Source organism: Neoarius graeffei, chromosome 28, assembly GCF_027579695.1.
Source record: "Neoarius graeffei isolate fNeoGra1 chromosome 28, fNeoGra1.pri, whole genome shotgun sequence".
NCBI classification, from domain to species: Eukaryota; Metazoa; Chordata; class Actinopteri; order Siluriformes; family Ariidae; genus Neoarius; species Neoarius graeffei.
Genome location: NC_083596.1, coordinates 14,779,484 through 14,800,345, shown reverse-complemented (window position 1 = coordinate 14,800,345; position 20,862 = coordinate 14,779,484). Strand labels below are relative to the sequence as shown.

At 42.2% G+C, this 20,862-nt stretch overlaps 1 protein-coding gene across 11 annotated transcripts in view; it reads left to right on the top strand.

Moving 5' to 3' along the window:
- ncor1 (nuclear receptor corepressor 1) overlaps positions 1 to 20,862 on the top strand; it is a 235,101-nt gene that overhangs the window by 186,670 nt on the left and 27,569 nt on the right. For all 11 annotated transcript variants that reach the window (XM_060912325.1, XM_060912331.1, XM_060912322.1 and 8 more), the window contains 10 exons: positions 2,256 to 2,419; positions 2,706 to 2,826; positions 3,228 to 3,323; positions 7,158 to 7,249; positions 7,462 to 7,621; positions 9,085 to 9,204; positions 9,300 to 9,383; positions 10,787 to 11,010; positions 14,998 to 15,283; positions 17,848 to 18,042. In XM_060912325.1, the coding sequence (XP_060768308.1) occupies positions 2,256 to 2,419; positions 2,706 to 2,826; positions 3,228 to 3,323; positions 7,158 to 7,249; positions 7,462 to 7,621; positions 9,085 to 9,204; positions 9,300 to 9,383; positions 10,787 to 11,010; positions 14,998 to 15,283; positions 17,848 to 18,042 (1,542 nt within the window). The remainder of the gene's footprint in view (positions 1 to 2,255; positions 2,420 to 2,705; positions 2,827 to 3,227; positions 3,324 to 7,157; positions 7,250 to 7,461; positions 7,622 to 9,084; positions 9,205 to 9,299; positions 9,384 to 10,786; positions 11,011 to 14,997; positions 15,284 to 17,847; positions 18,043 to 20,862) is intronic.

Below are 20,862 nucleotides of genomic sequence, written 5' to 3'. Positions count from 1 at the left end.
CACTGAACTTGATTTTATCAAGTCTATGGATGTGACATGACCCTAGTGATTACTGATGGATTGTCTCAGTGTCACCTGCGAAAAAAAACATCATGTTTTAGAAAAGAAAAAACATCCACTGCTTCATACAACCCCGATTCCAAAAAAGTTGGGACAAAGTACAAATTGTAAATAAAAACGGAATGCAATGATGTAGAAGTTTCAAAATTCCATATTTTATTCAGAATAGAGCATAGATGACATATCAAATGTTTAAACTGAGAAAATGTATCATTTAAAGAGAAAAATTAGGTGATTTTAAATTTCATGACAACAACACATCTCAAAAAAGTTGGGACAAGGCCATGTTTACCACTGTGAGACATCCCCTTTTCTCTTTACAACAGTCTGTAAACGTCTGGGGACTGAGGAGACAAGTTGCTCAAGTTTAGGGATAGGAATGTTAACCCATTCTTGTCTAATGTAGGATTCTAGTTGCTCAACTGTCTTAGGTCTTTTTTGTCGTATCTTCCGTTTTATGATGCGCCAAATGTTTTCTATGGGTGAAAGATCTGGACTGCAGGCCGGCCAGTTCAGTACCCGGACCCTTCTTCTACGCAGCCATGATGCTGTAATTGATGCAGTATGTGGTTTGGCATTGTCATGTTGGAAAATGCAAGGTCTTCCCTGAAAGAGACGTCGTCTGGATGGGAGCATATGTTGCTCTAGAACCTGGATATACCTTTCAGCATTGATGGTGTCTTTCCAGATGTGTAAGCTGCCCATGCCACACGCACTAATGCAACCCCATACCATCAGAGATGCAGGCTTCTGAACTGAGCGCTGATAACAACTTGGGTCATCCTTCTCCTCTTTAGTCCGAATGACACAGCGTCCCTGATTTCCATAAAGAACTTCAAATTTTGATTCGTCTGACCACAGAACAGTTTTCCACTTTGCCACAGTCCATTTTAAATGAGCCTTGGCCCAGAGAAGACGTCTGCGCTTCTGGATCGTGTTTAGATACGGCTTCTTCTTTGAACTATAGAGTTTTAGCTGGCAACGGCGGGTGGCACGGTGAATTGTGTTCACAGATAATGTTCTCTGGAAATATTCCTGAGCCCATTTTGTGATTTCCAATACAGAAGCATGCCTGTATGTGATGCAGTGCCGTCTAAGGGCCCGAAGATCACGGGCACCCAGTATGGTTTTCCGGCCTTGACCCTTACAATACAATATCAGTTTTTGAGATTTGTAAATTATTGCTTTCCGTTTTTATTTACAATTTGTACTTTGTCCCAACTTTTTTGGAATCGGGGTTGTAGTAACGAGTAACAAGGACTACAGTGATAGAAATGTAGTGGAGTGAAAAGTACGATATTTTTGTCTTTCAAATGTAGTGAAGTTAAAATCATAAGTTTCAAAAAAAAAAATAATGAAGTACAGATACTCAGTGTACGTAAGTACAGTACTCAAGTAAATGTACTTGGTTACTGTCCACCTCTGGTTACTTGTACAATAAGTGCAACTGAAAAAAGTATGTAAGGGATGCATTTAGTTATACTACCTGAATGTGAATTGTATTTAAAGTTCTTTTTGGGGGGTTTTCCCCCTAACCGTTACTTTTGTTTTAAACAGGGGCAGCCATGGCCTGTAGGTTAGAAAAGCAGCCTTGGGCCCAAAGGGTCGCTGGTTCAATTCCTGGGACCAGCAGGAAAAGTGTAAGGGAGAATTGAGTGGATGAACAGCACTTTCCCCTCCCTCTATATCATGGCTGAAGTGCCCTTGAGCAAGGCACCTAACCCCTAACTGCTCTCCGAGTACTGTAGCGTAGCTGCCCACTGCTCTGGGTATGTGTGCGCGCTCATCGCTTACTTGTGTGTGTTCACTGCTTCAAATGGGTCAAATGCAGAGGAGGAATTTCACTGTGCTTGAGTGTACATGCGGCGGCTTCTTAATATTAAATAATGCTTTTTATAACAGACTTTCAAAAACATCATACAGAGTAATAAGCATCAACTCAGTGATCACTCTGTATTACCCTTTAACTTGCGTATGCTGCTGTGCTGCACTGGGTAAGTAGATTGTATTGAGGTGATGTCATCCAAGTGCTCCAGCGTCCCTGTTTCGGCGGTGTTCTTGATCATCACAGCAAGGGCTTCATGGATGAGCTGGAGTTCATCTAAGATCTCACGTTCCCTGAAAAGCATACACTGCTTTGTGCCACTGTAATCCTCGTTTAATCTCTCCTCCTCGTCCTCCCGTTGTTCCCACAGTCCTGCAGCCCGCACCTAACCAGGTGGTCCAGAACCTTCCAGATGGAATGCGTGTGCCGTTCGCCCGTCACAGGCCTCCCAACATTCCGTCCCCGCCTCCACTCATCCCGACGTCCAAACCCTCGGACAAGCCCACCTTCATCCAGGGAGGATCCATTTTGCAGGTGAGTTGGATTTAAAAAAAAAAAAAAAAAAAGTGGGAAGTGCTTATTTTTCAGACATTGAGTCCAATTATAAATGCACTTCATAATTAAGGTGATCAGTATTTTTAAAGAAACACATTAAGTAGTTATTATTATTATTTTTAATCACTAATTTGCCTTTTGTGTACCACATTGCAGCTGAATGAATGAATGACATTAGGATTTTACAGGGGTAGTGATGATTTTTTTTTGTGTGTGTGTGTGTGTTTCTTTCTGTTTTGATACCTGTGTGTTTCTGCTCTTGTAGGGAACGCCAGGCACATATCTACCCTCGCACACTCATGCCATGTATGGGTCAGAAGGAGCCAAGAGCACTGGAGGATCCATCTCGCTCGGCCTGCCAAGACAACAGGACCCTGCCAAACCTGGTGAGAGAGGGAGGGAGGGGCGGGGCGGTGCGAAGCGAAACGGGCAGGGGTTGAATACGTGTCTCTGCCCTGGACAACCTGTATCAGAGAATTCTTTAGTTTTGTAAAAAGGAATTTGTACCACTGAGTACAGTAATAAGTATATTCATACTAGTTACATGTCCATGTCCTCAAAGGGGGAAACGATTTTAGATTTATATTTTTAACCGTAATAAGTTTTACAGATGCTCCTTTCTGTAATTAAATGTTAATTTAAAAAAAAAAGGGGGGGGGTGCCAGTAAATATTTACCTAGCCCAGGTAACACCATTACGTTATACTGAGAGAGAGAGAGAGAAAAATTCAGTGGTTTGCAAAAAAAAAAAAAAGGTTTAAAACAACTGGGTTTTTGCTTCTCCTCAGTGTCATATATAAAGCAAGAGGAATGTTCACCGCGTGGGCAAAGTGCTCAGGCTGAAGGGCTGCTCTCCAGGGCACAGTATGAAGGAGTAGTCCGAGGTGAGACACACACACAGAGAGAGAGAGAGAGCTTTACTATACCAGAACTATTAATTCATGTTCCATCGATGGTGTCTTTTTAAAGTATAACTTCACCCCAGCTCTGACCCTAACTCTACCCACTGTATAATTAAAAAAAAAAAAGCTAAAAAAAATGGGCAAGGGGTTTGAGAAGAGGGGCGGGGGGATATGATGTGTAAGGCAGGAGTTGCTCATTGAGTCTTGATCAGCATATAAATGAAAAAAAAACAAAGAAAATGAGACTCCCACTCAAGGGCAGAAGCTAGGGTGTTTAACATTCATTCATTATTTATTTATTTATTTAAAATGAAAAATTTCATGATGTAGAGAGGTACCAAACGGTCGACTCTACATCAGCATCAGCCTTGCAAGGTTCAGAATGATTTTAATCAGTAGATGGCGTTAAAAAAAAAAAACAACAGTTTTGTCAGTATTAACACCAGCCTTGATGTCTTTCATCATAGTACAGTCATATTTAGTTTACACCTCACAAAATGCATTTAAGTTTGCAATATCTCTTAAAGACTTCCTGCAGAACGATTTCATTGATAATTGTGATTCCATTTTTTTGTTATTAAACTTTTTATTGAAGAAAAGAAAGGGGAAAAAAAACAGGTTATAGACCCCTTTCACATGACGTCACCGCGCCGCGAGATTTTGTTAGGCGCCATATTGGAAGACCAAGTACATGCACTCACAATATAAAACAAAGTACGAGCGAGAGTAAAGTGACACGATGGATGATAATTCGGGTTATGTGAGTACATTACCAGTTGCAGAAAGGGCACGGTATGTGGAGAAACTGGCTGTGATTGATGGGTTTGACCCATATGATAAGACTCAGAAAAAATTATGTGAATCCAAGCACACAGTTTAACGCAAAAGTTCGTTTATATCCCGACCTTGTCAGCTGTCAGATTTATGTTAATGGACCCGGTAAGCTGGTAAATAATATATATTTTTTTTCTTTACCAAATTCTAACAGAAAACGAGAGCGCCCGAAAGGGAAAACCGAGCCGAGCCGCCTCACGGCTGTAATGCAAATTGCTTTCCTCCTCGGTATACAAGTGCGCTTCCATGGCAGGGAAAAAGAAACTACATTCTGCCGCCTATGTAGTCCCCAATTTAAACAAATAGGAGTCATTCAGGATTCAGCCATGTTTTTGCTCCGTGCTTTTACTCGACCAAAGTTATACAATATTATGAGCTTTAAATTGCATAAATAAAACCATTTGGTGAAACTTTGAAGAAGAGATTGTACTGGTTTAAAGTTTTTACCGAACGTTTTCATGTCGACTCCAATTAATACACTAGTAGAATCGATGACTAGTTTAGTAGGCCAAAACTTTTTTCAATTTTTGACTGTACCAGCCTGAAAAAACTTGCGACAGTCAAATGGAAAAAAAGCAAGCTGGTCATGTTGTACTGGACTAATCTATGACTGATGAGTATAGTAAGTGATACTAGTACTGATACAATAAAACAGACAACTGTAATCTGGTAGGCAGCACGATTTATATTATTTCTCCGTGTCAGATACATAAGGAGGACCGGACACCAATTCTGCCATCTGTTTGCTACCCAGACATTGTAAACTATTTGTTGTTTACGCCCAGTGCCTACACTGCTGATGACTTGAAAGCCTACAAAGGGCTACAGGCTTACAATTATGTTGTTAGTGGCTTGGTTCGTGATATTACAGCTGTTATTAAGAATAACCTACACATAGTTATTATTATTAAATTGTAGAAGTCTGGGAGGCTTGCTCCTCATACAGTTATCAACTTGAGGCCAATTTAGCATGTTTTAAATCTGAATTTCTTGCGTTTGCTTACCTCAAAGTGTCCGCAGATCATGCACAGACTTATCCATTATATCCACAGTTTTTTGCCAAGTCTCACACAGGTTTCTTTCAAGTCTACTTTTGGGCCAATAAATCATAAATAAAACAGCTCAGATTTGTTTGTTTAAGTCGTTTGCCACTCCACTTTATTCTCGTGGGTTCACATACTGCTGTCGTTATCAGGAGTTTGTTGGTCTTCCAAAATGGCGCAGGGTCTGTTTACTTCCGGTTTCGGGTGACGTCAGTGAAAGGGGTCTATACATGTTGCTCTTGATTTTGTATGCATATCATGTCTTATCAAACAGAATAAGAAGAGAGAAATAAATTTAAAAAAATAAGTAAAGGAAAGGTGGTGTAGTGTAGAGCCCTGCACTCCCGCGGAAGTCCCGCGGGACCCGACACAAAGCAGTGCGGCGCGGGACAAATTTTGAAAGCTCATTGCGGGCGGGAGGGGGAATGCACAATGCGGGAGCGGGCGGGAGAGGTGATAAGCTGTAGTCCCGCTAACTAAAAACGTGTTTAAAATAAAATTTATAAATTATTAATTTATGTCTATCATATATAATTTGTGCTGGATATTTTATTTGGCATTAATGAAAACATTTTAAAATGCCTAAATTTGAGGATGTGGTCTAATCTCGCGTATGTTTCCGATTCCTTTCCGCTCTTCTGTGTTTGAGATCTCCGATCATGGCAGAAGAGCAGACTATCTCTGTAAAGCCTCAGCTGCGCATGCCGCCTGGCAACGCGCACCCTCGCTACGTGCACTAGGTGAAGGATCGGTCAGTGGAGAGCTCAGCTAAGCTCAGCATGTTTAATTCCCCAAGCCAATGACAAGAACTTTCGTGAGAAATAACGCGAACATCTGCATCATGCGGGATTTGTGGGCGGGAGCGGGACAAAATATGGCAGGCGGGAGCGGGACTGAAAATCATAATTCTTTGCGGGAGCGGGACTGCACAATGCGGGAGCGGGACTGAAAATTCTGTCCCGCGCAGACCTCTAGTGTAGTGGTTAGCGCTGTCGCCTCACAGCAAGAAGGTCCGGGTTCGAGCCCCGTGGCCGGCGAGGGCCTTTCTGTGCGGAGTTTGCATGTTCTCCCCATGTCCGCGTGGGTTTCCTCCGGGTGCTCCGGTTTCCCCCACAGTCCAAAGACATGCAGGTTAGGTTAACTGGTGACTCTAAATTGACCGTAGGTGTGAATGTGAGTGTGAATGGTTGTCTGTGTCTATGTGTCAGCCCTGTGATGACCTGGCGACTTGTCCAGGGTGTACCCCGCCTTTCGCCCGTAGTCAGCTGGGATAGGCTCCAGCTTGCCTGCGACCCTGTAGAACAGGATAAAGCGGCGAGAGATAATGAGATGAGATGAGAGATCTTGGAATTGTATCAGTGTGCCCCCCTCGTAGAGGTCACTGTGTTTTGTTCATCCTTTATCGGCCCACTGTTTAAATCTTGCGTCCATTCTGCTTGGTAAGAAATCCAAGTCATATCCTATCCATCTCATGATCCAGTATGGTTCTTTGGCCTTGTTTTCACTGACGACCCTGTGCCAAATCCTAAGTGAGTGATTCCATTTTAACCCAACAGCCCAGACACACTGTTACAGCTAAAGATTAGATATCACATTGTCATTATGTGGCAAATGATCAGTCAGTAATCGAGTTCACCATAATCCTCAAAACACGCAATTTTTAATTTTTTTTATTTATTTATTTATTTAATAAAATAAATCTCTAGAGGCTTGCATTCAAATGATCCCAACTCTGACTCTAGTACTCGGCTAAAAAGCTTTGACTTGTCTCACCTCTTTACATCCTGCTTGTCGTCTCTACACGTCTCAGGAACATTTCATGCCTTGTGGCTGCTAATGCATATTTAAGAATCTTCATAAGGATTATATGATTAAACTGCATGTGCTGCGCTGATCCTAAGGCCCACGTCCTAAATTCTTTTTTGCGTCTCTCCTGCAGGAGGGCCGATGCCGACCATCCAGGACCTGGCAAGGGGGTCTACAGGAAAAGGCCCTGAGGGACTTACTTTGCGAGCAGGATCCATCACACATGTACATACTCTCATTGATTTAATACAGGCTGTTTTTCAGTGATCTGTATTCACTTGTACAATGCGTGTGTAGATTAGATTAGATTAGATTAGATTAGATAAACTAGATTTTATAAGGCTAGATTCCATGGCTGAGGTCCAGCTTGGTGTTAGGCTGTTAAAATGTTATGAACCTTACATTCTCTGGGCTTTTGTGTCGTTTTCTCCGAGTAGGGCACGCCAGCTCTTCCTCAGTCCAGCATATCGACAGATCTGCTGAAGAGCAAACTGACCGCTGAGGACCTGAGCAGCCCAGAGAAGGGCCGAGGGGAACCACTGCCTAAAGGCCACGTCATCTATGAGGGCAAGAGTGGCCACATCCTGTCCTACGATGGTAAGACATGACATTTGATGATTGTCGTCTTGAGTATTCGGGTGCAGAGGGAAAGGAACCGTTATTGAAGGTTCTGAATTTACATTCAGGTCCTAAACCTAGGAGCATGAATTTGGAAGATAGATTGACTAGTTTTTAAAAAAAAAAATTTAAAGAAAGGTCTAAAAAATATGTTTTGAGGTCAATTAGATGAGATTCAGCGAGCTCAACTTCACTGACTGGACATAGACACGTGCTTTTCACCATCTTCCTTATCATTAAGATCCGTCAGCTGCTTGCGTTGGCCTGGTGGTTAGCGTGTCCACCTCTCGATTGGGAGATTGCGAGTTCTACTCGCGGTCGGGCCATACCAAAGTCCATCATAAAAATGGTATCTACTGCCGTCTGGCAAGGCACGCTGCAATACAGATGCGAGTGGGGAGTCAAACTCTCGCGGTTACCAGACGACTAGCCCCCCACTGTAACCCTAGCTATGTAATAGGCGAGAGGCCGAGGGCTACGGAAATGGAGATCGGCGCCGCCCTATGCGCCACGTGGCGTGGGAAGCAGGGCTTTGAACCGGTTCAAGGAACGAAAACGAAAACCGGGAACCTTTTCTATTTCACATGGAACACAAACGAAACCAGAAACTTTATTATTTTTTATGTTCCGGAACAGAAACGCTTATTAAAAATAATGGTAACCGGTTAATACCGGTTTTTATTTCGTTCCTCAAAGTTTCCGTAGCCTACAAATAAAAAAGTCATTCTTCTCCTGCACAAGTTTCTATGACCCGCTGGGGTTCACTTCCTGTGTGACGTTCGCTGACTGAATGGAGAGAGCGGGAGGGTGGACTACTATCACGTCTCCACATCTTAAATAAGAGGTAAATATTGCAGTCTATCGTTATTCAAAAACGTCAATTTCAAACACGATATCAATACATTTGTCCACGTTAATGAGAGGCTCGCGAATATTAAATGACGTTAACCTCTGTTAGCCCATCAATGCATAGGGCCTGACTAGCCTTTGGTAACACAATAAACGAATTATCTTTCATTTTTGGCACTTTTTCTGTTTGTGTAGATGGGAAGACAAACTGAGAATCCAAATTGCCAACATTTGAAATAATAATTGTTTTGAATTATTTCTTGTCTTATTTAATGAAGGTTGTAACAGAATTAGCCTACATTTGGCTTAAGCTGGATGAGACAGAGACATAACTTTATAGCCATTTGTTAAACAGCTGACAGGGAACGTAATTAACCGTTCCGGGAACGAAATTTTTTTTGTTCTAACCGGTTCGGGAACGTCTATTTAATGGTGAAACCCAAAACCGGAAACGTTAAAATTCCGTTTCTGTTCGGAACGAACCAATAGGAAAAAAATTCTGGTTCAAAGCCCTGGTGGGAAGGGACTTTGACTTTGGACCACTTAAGACAAGTGATTTGATTGTAAAGGTTTTTTTTTTTTAATGTCCACAGCCATTAAGAACCCTAGAGAAGGTACTCGAAGCCCCAGGACAGTACACGAGTTGAAACGCACATATGAGATGATGGAGGGAGCCAGAGGACATCCTGGACGGGAGGCTGCACCTTTTGAAGGTAATGAAGTCGTCACACAAGGCAAACTGTTTCAGTAATAAATCCCAGTTGAACATTAGTCATGCTTTTTTTTTTTTTCCTTTTCTCTTCCCCAGGTTTGATTAGCAGGGCGCTGCCTAGAGATGGCCCACACCCTGACTCCAAGGACAGGCCCATGCTTACAGGATCCATCATGCAAGGTTGGTGGACAGATGAACATGGTCTGAACATGTATAATAAGCAGTAAAAAAGAAATGAATAAGCATTTGGCAGATTCTACCGTAACTGGATCCATTAACCACTTGCCCACAAAATAAGAAATTTTTCTTGTCCTTTTTTCAGTGAGGTAATATTTTCAAGATTGAAAATATGGTATTTGGTCTTCTAAAACAGCACGTCATTTAAAAATACACTGAGTACATCAATAAAAGATTTTTAAAGAATAAAGTTCTATTTCTTTGACATATCTGACAGACATAACTCCCATTTTAAAAATCACTTTCATTATCCCTGTTGCTATCGTCAGTGAATTTCTGTCAGATGACCTGACGATAGACTCGGCCATTATGGATCTTTGGTAGTTATCGTGTGGAAGTAGGCTTTATCATTTTCGGGTGTCAACAGATAGAGTTGAAATAGATTAACAGCGAAAAAACTATTTCGTTCACGAGAGAAGCCCACAGTTATTTTTAAAAAATGCCATTGTCAGTCTGTCAGTCTAATGCACCTGACGATAGCAAAATTCAAGCCCTCGCCACGCACATGTTGACTGACGCAAAGAGGAAATTCTACTGCGCATGATTTTTGTGACAGCAGACATTTACTTCCGGGCAAGACTTGGAGTTCTGACAGCTAGATTTCATCAAATAAATCAAGGTAAGATTTTCAGTCAGCTATCCTGACGATAGAAATTTTTGACGATAGAAACATTGAGAATATATTGGTGCATTCATATTTAAATTTTTCTGGAGGAAAACTATCGTAAGTTGAGATAAATCAGAGCCACTTGCGACCCTTTCAGCCGACAGGCCATTTCAATGTGTTATTTCCCCGCGAAAGTGACACAGTCGTGTCTGTCGTCACTGTTCTGACAATTATTGTTGATATTTCAATTTTGAAAATAAATTTTATCTTTTTTATTTCAATATATTTTATTTTATTATTTGGTTCTAGTGATGAGGTATTTAATATTATTACTAAATTTGTCAGATTAATAATGTAAGAAACAGTTTTGTTGCTATCGTCATCTAGAGTGTCTGTCAGAATATGATGGTAGACGTTAGTTTGTCTGTCAGATTTTGATGATAGAAACCGATGTGTTTCTATTGTCATTTAGCATGTCTGTCATGTCAGGCTTTTATTAATTAGTTACCAGGACTACTGTCCTAAAATTTACTGTGAATGTCCAAGACCCCAAATGCTACTAGAAAAACTTAATAGAATGATCAAAATAATCAATTCAGCAATTTAAGGAGATGGGACTTAACTGGCCTCTGTTATGGTAGAATCTGCCATTTATGATGTCTGTGTTTTGTTTATAATCTTGCATGATCATCCACAACTGAATTCGCACTCATTTTTATTCATTTTTAATGTATTTCAGGGACACCCCGGACCTCTGCTGATGCTTTTGACGAGGCCAAATATGGTAAGCAGATCAAGAGGGAAAGTCCACCAATTCGTTCCTTTGAAGGAGGAATCACCAAAGGCAAGCCCTACGAGGGTGTGAACACCATTAAAGAGATGGGACGCTCCATTCACGAGATCCCCCGCAAGGAAGTACCGGACAGCCGAAAGACCCCGGTCTTGGAAGGATCCATTACTCAAGTAAGCTTCCACGTTAACAAAACGGATCGTTAGATGTCGAGGTTAAGATTTAAAGGGGCTGCGTTGTAAAAAAGAGCTTTCCTCTATTTTGGTGTTTTTTAGATTTTAACGAGTCCAGCCAGTAAGGGGTTAAGGGTCTTCTGTCAATAAGCGAAGTGCGCAACGCTTGTACGCATGCACGGCTTTTCTAGGTCAGCTATTTCGGCTACCAAACGAACTACCGAGGCGCTGAAGTTACTATAGGAAGACAGGTAGTGGACCGTGAACTTTAAAGCTTTATAGCGATTGGCTTAAAGACCTTAAGCCTTAAGTGAATTGTAAAACTATGACAGGTGCACACTGTGCTTTTTACCAATGTACTAATGGAAGTTATAAACTTAAGCGGTGGAAGAAAACACACAATTGTACTGGGCCTACAGTGGTGCTTGAAAGTTTGTGAACCCTTTAGAATTTTCTGTATTTCTGAATAAATATGACTTAAAACATCATCAGATTTTCACACAAGTCCTAAAAGTAGATAAAGAGAACCCAGTTAAACAAATGAGACAAAAATATTATACTTGGTCATTTATTTATTGAGGAAAATGATCCAATATTACATATCTGTGAGTTGCAAAAGTATGTGAACCTCTGGGATTAGCAGTTAATTTGAAGGTGAAATTAGAGTCAGGTGTTTTCAATCAATTGGGATGGCAATCAGGTGTGAGTGGGCACCCTGTTTTATTTAAAGAACCGGGATCGATCAAAGTCTGATCTTCACAACACATGTTTGTGGAAATGTATCATGGCACGAACAAAGGAGATTTCTGAGGACCTTAGAGAAAGCATTGTTGATGCTCATCAGGCTGGAAAAGGTTACAAAACCATCTGTAAAGAGTTTGGACTCCACCAATCCACAGTCAGACAGATTGTGTACAAATGGAGGAAATTCAAGACCATTGTTACCCTCCCCAGGAGTGGTCGACCAACAAAGATCACTCCAAGAGCAAGGCGTGTAATAGTCGGCAAGTTCACAAAGGACCCCAGGGTAACTTCTAAGCAACTGAAGGCCTCTCTCACGTTGGCTAATGTTCATGAGTCCACCATCAGGAGAACACTGAACAACAGTGGTCTGCATGGCAGAGTTGCAAGGAGAAAGCCACTGCTCTCCAAAAAGAACATTGCTGCTTGTCTGCAGTTTGCTAAAGATCACGTGGACAAGCCAGAAGGCTATTGGAAAAATGTTCTGTGGATGGATGAGACCAAAATAGAATTTTGGTTTAAATGAGAAGCATTATGTTTGCAGAAAGGAAACCACTGCATTACAGCATAAGACCCTTATCCCAGCTGTGAAACATGGTGGTGGTAGTATCATGGTTTGGGCCTGTTTTGCTGCATCTGGGCCAGGACGGCTTGCCATCATTGATGGAACAATGAATTCTGAATTATATCAGTGAATTCTAAAGGAAAATGTCAGGACATCAGTCCATGAACTGAATCTCAAGAGAAGGTGGGTCATGCAGCAAGACAACGACCCTAAGCACACAAGTCGTTCTACCAAAGAATGGTTAAAGAAGAATAAAGTTAATGTTTTGGAATGGCCAAGTCAAAGTCCTGACCTTAACCCAATCCAAATGTTGTGGAAGGACCTGAAGCGAGCAGTTCATGTGAGGAAACCCACCAACATCCCAGAGTTGAAGCTGTTTTGTTCAGAGGAATGGGCTAAAATTCCTCCAGGCTGGTGTGCAGGACTGATCAGCAGTTACCGGAAACGTTTAGTTGCAGTTATTGCTGCACAAGGGGGTCACACCAGATACTGAAAGCAAAGGTTCACATACTTTTGCCACTCAAAGATATGTAATATTGGGTCATTTTCCTCAATAAATAAATGACCAAGTATAATATTTTTGTCTCATTTGTTTAACTGGGTTCTCTTTATCTACTTTTCAGACTTGTGTGAAAATCTGATGATGTTTTAGGTCATATTTATGCAGAAATATAGAAAATTCTAAAGGGTTCACAAACTTTCAAGCACCACTGTACATCTGAAGACGGGTCATGTAAATGTGAACCTCCGTTTGTTTTGATTACATTTCCAACCGAAAAAAGACCCAGAAGGACGTAAAAGATGGCAAAAAGTTGTAAGTTTGTTCAGATGTTTAGTTTGTCATTTATTTTTGGCAATTCTAACAAAATATTACGTAGTTATTATGCAGAAAAGGCCTACAGGTTTACTACATCTTTCCATCTTACTGTAATATCACCCATCTTCGTTATATATCAAAATATCAAAACAACTCACCTTCCTTGTAGTCATTTCGAAGCTGATGGAGTAGCGCTTTTCGTCCCTGTCAAGTAAATATTCGGCAATATCGACTGACATGCATGGTGGCCACAGCTTAAAGGAACAGTCCACCGTACTTCCATAATGAAATATGCTGTTATCTGAATTGAGACGAGCTGCTCCGTACCTATCCGAGCTTTGCGCGACCTCCCAGTCAGTCAGACGCAGTCAGACGCGCTGTCACTCCTGTTAGCAATGTAGCTAGGCTCAGCATGGCCAATGGTATTTTTTGGGGCTGTAGTTAGATGCGACCAAACTCTTCCGCGTTTTTCCTGTTTACATAGGTTTATATGACCAGTGATATGAAACAAGTTCAGTTACACAAATTGAAACGTGGCGATTTTCTATGCTATGGAAAGTGCGCACTATAATGACAGGCGTATTAACACCTTCTGCGCGCTTCGGCAGCGCATTGATATCTGAGCTCCGTATCAATGCGCTGCCGAAGCGCGCAGAAGGTGTTAGTACGCCTGTCATTATAGTGCGGACTTTCCATAGCATAGAAAATCGCCACGTTTCAATTTGTGTAACTGAACTTGTTTCATGTCACTGGTCATATAAACCTATGTAAACAGGAAAAACGCGGAAGAGTTTGGTCGCATCTAACTACAGCCCAAAAAAATACCATTGGCCATACTGAGCCTAGCTACATTGCTAACAGGAGTGACAGCGCGTCTGACTGACTGGGAGGTCGCGCAAAGCTCGGATAGGTACGGAGCAGCTCGTCTCAATTCAGATAAGAGCATATTTCATTATGGAAGTACGGTGGACTGTTCCTTTAAGCCCCTGGGCTTCGTCCAACCACCGGTCAGTTGTCTGCAGCGGGTCGGAAATTTGTTTGCCTTCAACTGTCAACAAGGACTTGTAGTCGTTTTTGACAGCTTGTCTCTCCTCATCCTTCGTTAAAACGCATGGTAAGTTCTGGACTGATGCTGCATAGGCAAGGGCAACCAGTTCTTCTTTACGTTTTGCCCTAGTGCCAGTCGTGGTCTTGGTTGTCACAGGCAGTCCACAACGACTGCAAAACCATTTCAAATCGTCAACTTTCCAAAGTTTAAACTGATCTAAATCGTAGTTGTCAATACTGCTTTCCGACATTTTGAAGTGCTGTTTGGTAGCCAAAAAAATTAGCGATCCCATAATGCACTGCGCGGGCCGAGATTCGCAATTCGCTTATACATAGAGTACCGCGAGTTGGCCTAGTGGTTAGCGTGTCCGCCTCTCGATCGGGAGATCACGAGTTCTACTCACGGTCGGGTCATACCAAAGACCATTATAAAAAATAGTACCTACTGCCGTCTGGCAAGGCACGCTGCAATACAGATACGAGTGAAGAGTCAGACTCTCGCGGTTACCAGACGACCCGCCCTTCATTGTAACCCTAGCTATGTGAGAGGCCGAGGGCTACGGAAACGGAGATTGGCGCCGCCCTATGCGCCACATGGCAATGGAAGGACTTTGATTGCTTTGTCAATACATAGTGACTGGTTATATCAAAGATCTGTTGACAAGCGAAAATCAGTTTTGGGATTTCATCCAGTGTCCCGTTAGCCACTTCTCTTACTTGTAAGCTGTCCAGTACAAAAAAAAGAAAATCTACTTTCTTGTTGTGTAAGCCAAAAAAAAGTGTGACAATGGTGCCTTGTGCGAATATTTTCTTCCAGGGCATCCCTCTGAAGTACGAGAGCAGCGGCGCCAGCCAGTCTGCCATCAAGCACAATGTTAAGTCACTTCTCACCAGCCCAGGCAAGCTGGAGGACCCTAAAGTACAAGAGCGTGTGCGACACACCTCAGTCGTCAGCTCCACGTCAGTGCTACGCTCCACACACCAGGAGGCTAGCAAGGCTCAGCTCAGCCCTGGGATGTACGAGGACGCGAATGCCCGCAGGACCCCCAACTACACCAGCGGCTCCATATCCAGAGGATCACCCCTGCTGCGGGCACAAGAGGGTATAACACCTCTTAGCTCATTATAGGATGCACGTTACTCAGCTTTAATTTCTTTGCTTGAGAATAAGGTCTCGTTTGATGACGAGTTAGATTTATGAAATAGAATATCATTTAAGATTCGTTCATAATTGGAGTAACACACATTGTAAATGTTTTATTCGTGCAGTCCGATTAGAAGCATTGTTTGTTTTAAATATTGGTAATGTTTAAATAAATGTTAAGGCACATTTTTGAGCCTATACTGAAGTGCTTTATAAATAAATAAATATTAGTGATTGACAGCGGTATTAGTCGTAGTATTATCAGTAGTAGAAGTCATACTGTGAGTTTTATCAGCAGTAGGCGTGATTTTAATTTTTTATTATTATTATCATTTCCCCTGTTTCTTATAGGAATATTTTACATTTAATATTTTCCCTTTAAAGGTCTCATTGCATCGTTTTTTCATTAATTGTGCAGTGGTGTCTAGTATGAATGAATGCCCTGTGAGCCGGTTTTGGTGAAAAAAATGCTGTGGTTCTCCTGTTTCAGGCTGTTCTAGTTTGGTGGAGGAGTGGGTGGCGGGAGAACGACAGGATTTCAGCTCTTACTCATTAATATTCATGACATGTAAACGTGTTACCTCTGATTGGCTAACAGCACTGTGACGCTACCTTCAGTGGGTCAGAACAAGCGGATGTGGGTGTCCTTTTGTAAAAACTGTTTTGATTGGCTATTATGGTCTCGACATCGATGTTTTGACCAATAACAATGAGAACACGAATTTTACATCACATTCAACGAGATTTAAACGAGACTAAAGATGGCGACTTACAAATAATGTGTAAACGTCGTTGGAGTTGTTAAAGCTTGAACAGCATGAAGGAACATACCCCAACCCCCCGACATTAATAAAAAAAATTCTCAATGGATTTGGCATAATATAAAAAGGTCGTTTTTTACTCAGAAAAAGCAGGAAACTCTCATCCCTGCCTAGCTTGTGACCATGTCATGCATGCTAACGTGGAGAATATGAACATGCTATTTTGTAACAAAAACCTTCGAACAAAAAGTTCATGTTTTACTTACAGCTTGCAGGGTTTTTTCTAGAAAAATCTAGTATGAGGGCGCTCACCATGGCGAGGAAACGAAGCGACGGGGGGGGTGCTGGTTGTCCGTCCCCCCCCTCCGCCGTGCGAAGCCTTTGAAAAATTGAGGCTACAATGGGACATTCTGAGGCTATCTGAGAAGGAAATTGTAACAAATTGTTTGTCAACATTGAAAAAGAAAGAAGTAATCTTCTTCTGCCCCGGACAGTCTTTGGCTTTCTTCCGCTTCGTGCCGCGGGATGACATCTTTAAATGCCCAAGTGTCAACAAAAACAACTCGCGAACTACTTCTGTCAAAAGCTCCCGCGCCAGTGGGTGAAAGGTCATTCAGTCTCGAGAAATCTCGCTCTGCAAGTCAGCTGACCTTGTATGTAACCCATGTCAAATCTCAACATGGCGCCTCGGTCTGGAAAACGCCAATTTGGATTGTTTTTGCACCGTCTGGCGGTGTATCTGCTATGATTGGAATATTTTTGGAGTAATTATAACGTATTTGATGATCAGACACATTGTCACGTGGTGTTGCTGGGATGTTTTCACGGAGAAAAGATCGTTTTGAGAAAGATTGCATGTTGTGCAGTCGCATATAAGTGCATGGCCTAAGTGTGACTTGGGGTTCAATCGGCATTTCGGTAAGAGGGCGCAGCGCCCCTGTTCCCCGGTTTAGACGAAAGCCTGGCTTGTGAGCTGGTGGTCTTGACGGTACAGATCCAGGGATTAAATACAACCTCGAAGCAAAACCACTACTGAAGGCACCGAAGTTTGAAAAGTCACTGTGGTTGAAATGATCAGAACACAGTACTAATGCTGCATTATACTTCGCTGGTGGTGTTCCAAAGATAAATTCCAACCATTTCTTCTTCAGCTCTTCTATCTTGGGCAAGAAATGCAACGTTGATGTGTTACTCCCACAAATAACACAGGCACCAACTTGTTCAGACATGTTTTCAACTTGCTGTTAGGTCCTCTTCGTTAGCTACTGATGAGATGGGCTCTGCTATCTCTCCTCGCGCTTAAATCCGAACTTTCTTCCCGTGGGCAGTCGCAAGCCAAGGTGGGCAAGGCCATGACGACTAATTTTCGAACTTGCGTAACTTCGTAGGGCTTTTTCTGATTCACTCGTTTTTCCGACTATTTTCTTTCATAAGCTAATAATACAGGGAATGGGAGTAGAATTACATTTTCACATGCAGCATGCATATGCAACTCGGAGTGAACTATGGTATTTCAAAAAGAGCCAGTATTAAACGTTTTTGGTGGAAGGGCACCTTTAATGCTGTTTATTCTGTCATTTTGATCATTTTTATGGAGAATCTAAATACCTATTGTGTTCTCTCTCTCGCTCGCTCGCTTATACCTTTTTTCAGTTTTTTTTCCTTTATTCATGTTTCATTGTAAATCACTGTCTGCTGCATTCTTAATTGTGATAAAAATACAGTGCTGTTTACCAGTGTCCTCATTTTCTCTCTTTAATAGGAGGCATAACTTCAGGAAAGCCTGTGTCCCACGAGAGAAAGAGCACGCTGACTCCAACCCAGAGAGACAGCGTCCCAGCCAAGTCTCCTGTATCCGGGGGCGAGCCACTGGCCTCTCACAGCCCCTTCGACCCCCATCAGGTGTATCGAGCCCACCTGCCCCCTCATTTGGACCCCAGCCTTTTCCACCACCCAGGTAACCCGATCACAACTACAAATGTCCCTTGCTATTAAAATAAAATATACAACCCCGATTCCAAAAAAGTTGGGACAAAGTACAAATTGTAAATAAAAACGGAATGCAATAATTTACAAATCTCAAAAACTGATATTGTATTCACAATAGAACATAGACAACATATCAAATGTCGAAAGTGAGACATTTTGAAATTTCATGCCAAATATTGGCTCATTTGAAATTTCATGACAGCAGCACATCTCAAAAAAGTTGGGACAGGGGCAATAAGAGGCTGGAAAAGTTAAAGGTACAAAAGAGGAACAGCTGGAGGACCAAATTGCAACTCATTAGGTCAATTGGCAATAGGTCATTAACATGACTGGGTATAAAAAGAGCATCTTGGAGTGGCAGCGGCTCTCAGAAGTAAAGATGGGAAGAGGATCACCAATCCCCCTAATTCTGCACCGACAAATAGTGGAGAAAGATCAGAAAGGAGTTCGACAGTGTAAAATTGCAAAGAGTTTGAACATATCATCATCTACAGTGCATAATATCATCAAAAGATTCAGAGAATCTGGAAGAATCTCTGTGCGTAAGGGTCAAGGCCGGAAAACCATACTGGGTGCCCGTGATCTTCGGACCCTTAGACGGCACTGCATCACATACAGGCATGCTTTTGCATTGGAAATCAAAAAATGGGCTCAGGAATATTTCCAGAGAACATTATCTGTGAACACAATTCACCGTGCCATCCACCGTTGCCAGCTAAAACTCTATAGTTCAAAGAAGAAGCCGTATCTAAACATGATCCAGAAGCGCAGACGTCTTCTCTGGGCCAAGGCTCATTTAAAATGGACTGTGGCAAAGTGGAAAACTGTTCTGTGGTCAGACGAATCAAAATGTGAAGTTCTTTATGGAAATCAGGGACGCTGTGTCATTCGGACTAAAGAGGAGAAGGACGACCCAAGTTGTTATCAGCGCTCAGTTCAGAAGCCTGCATCTCTGATGGTATGGGGTTGCATTAGTGCGTGTGGCATGGGCAGCTTACACATCTGGAAAGACACCATCAATGCTGAAAGGTATATCCAGGTTCTAGAGCAACATATGCTCCCATCCAGACGACGTCTCTTTCAGGGAAGACCTTGCATTTTCCAACATGACAATGCCAAACCACATACTGCATCAATTACAGCATCATGGCTGCGCAGAAGAAGGGTCCGGGTACTGAACTGGCCAGCCTGCAGTCCAGATCTTTCACCCATAGAAAACATTTGGCGCATCATAAAACGGAAGATACGACAAAAAAGACCTAAAACAGTTGAGCAACTACATTATCCTACATTAGACAAGAATGGGTTAACATTCCTATCCCTAAACTTGAGCAACTTGTCTCCTCAGTCCCCAGACGTTTACAGACTGTTGTAAAGAGAAAAGGGGATGTCTCACAGTGGGAAACATGGCCTTGTCCCAACTTTGAGATGTGTTGTTGTCATGAAATTTAAAATCATCTAATTTTTCTCTTTAAATGATACATTTTCTCAGTTTAAACATTTGATATATCATCTATGTTCTATTCTGAATAAAATATGGAATTTTGAAACTTCCACATCATTGCATTCCGTTTTTATTTACAATTTGTACTTTGTCCCAACTTTTTTGGAATCGGGGTTGTAGTATGGTAGATATGGGTGCTACGCAACATACTACACTTTATGCTCCACTTTCACCATTAACAGTTTGTACACAAGTGACATTTAGAACGTCTTTACAGAAACACAAAATAAAATAAAAAAATCTGTTGGTATAACTCATCACAGATCAGTGTATGGATAGCCCTCTTGTGTCATCATGAGTTGGAGATGGGCTGCTTGTCTTTGTAAAGATGATCTTGTTCCTTGTCTCTTGTACCCATTATGAAATTTACCATGAGGTCAAATTTATATTTGATGCATACCTGTGTATTGCACCCCCCAGTGGGCCCTGAAGATAGTGACCCCTCTCACGACTGGTCCTTTTTTATCATCATCAGTCAGTTGGTCAGGTTCAGTGCCCAAACTGATAATCACATCATTAGTTTTTCATTGACTAATCAGACACAAGGTACGCCACCACTCTTGCCGGAGCAGTTGGGGGTTAGGTGCCTTGCTCAAGGGTACTTAAGCCAGTCCTGCTGGTCCAGGGAATCAAACCAGCAACCTTTTGGTCCTAAAGCTGTTTCTCTAACCATTAGGCCATGGCTTCCCCCTTTATTATAAAATGATTATAATGCATCTTTAGTAGCAATGACATTTACTTAAACAGTCAAGTTTAGTGTATTACCGCGAGTTGGCCTAGTGGTTAGCATGTCTGTCTCTCGAATGGGAGATTGCGAGTTCTATTCACGGTCAGGTCATACCAAAGACCATCATAAAAATGGTACCTACTGCCGTCTGGCAAGGCACGCTGCAATACAGATGCAAGTGGGGAGTCAAACTCTTGCAGTTACCAAAGGACTAGCCCCCCACTGTAACCCTAGTTATGTAATGGGCGAGAGGCCGAGGGCTACGGGAACGGAGCCTGGGCCCGCCCATCCTAAGCGTGACGCAACACGAGGGCTTAGTCTGGCCAGGCAAGCTATCTACAGCTCTTCCAAGCTCCCGAAAAATCGGGAACCAATCAACTTTGAGCATCTCCAACGGCCCTGGGTAGAGGCGTGTTCAAGGCACTGACGTAGTAGAACTGTGACCGGAAGCCATAGATTGTTTACAGAATCTATGCCGGAAGCACTTCATTCACGCTTCTGCATCTATTACGCATAGATGCTGTATTGAAAGCATTCAACGGGAAGTTCTCATTGAA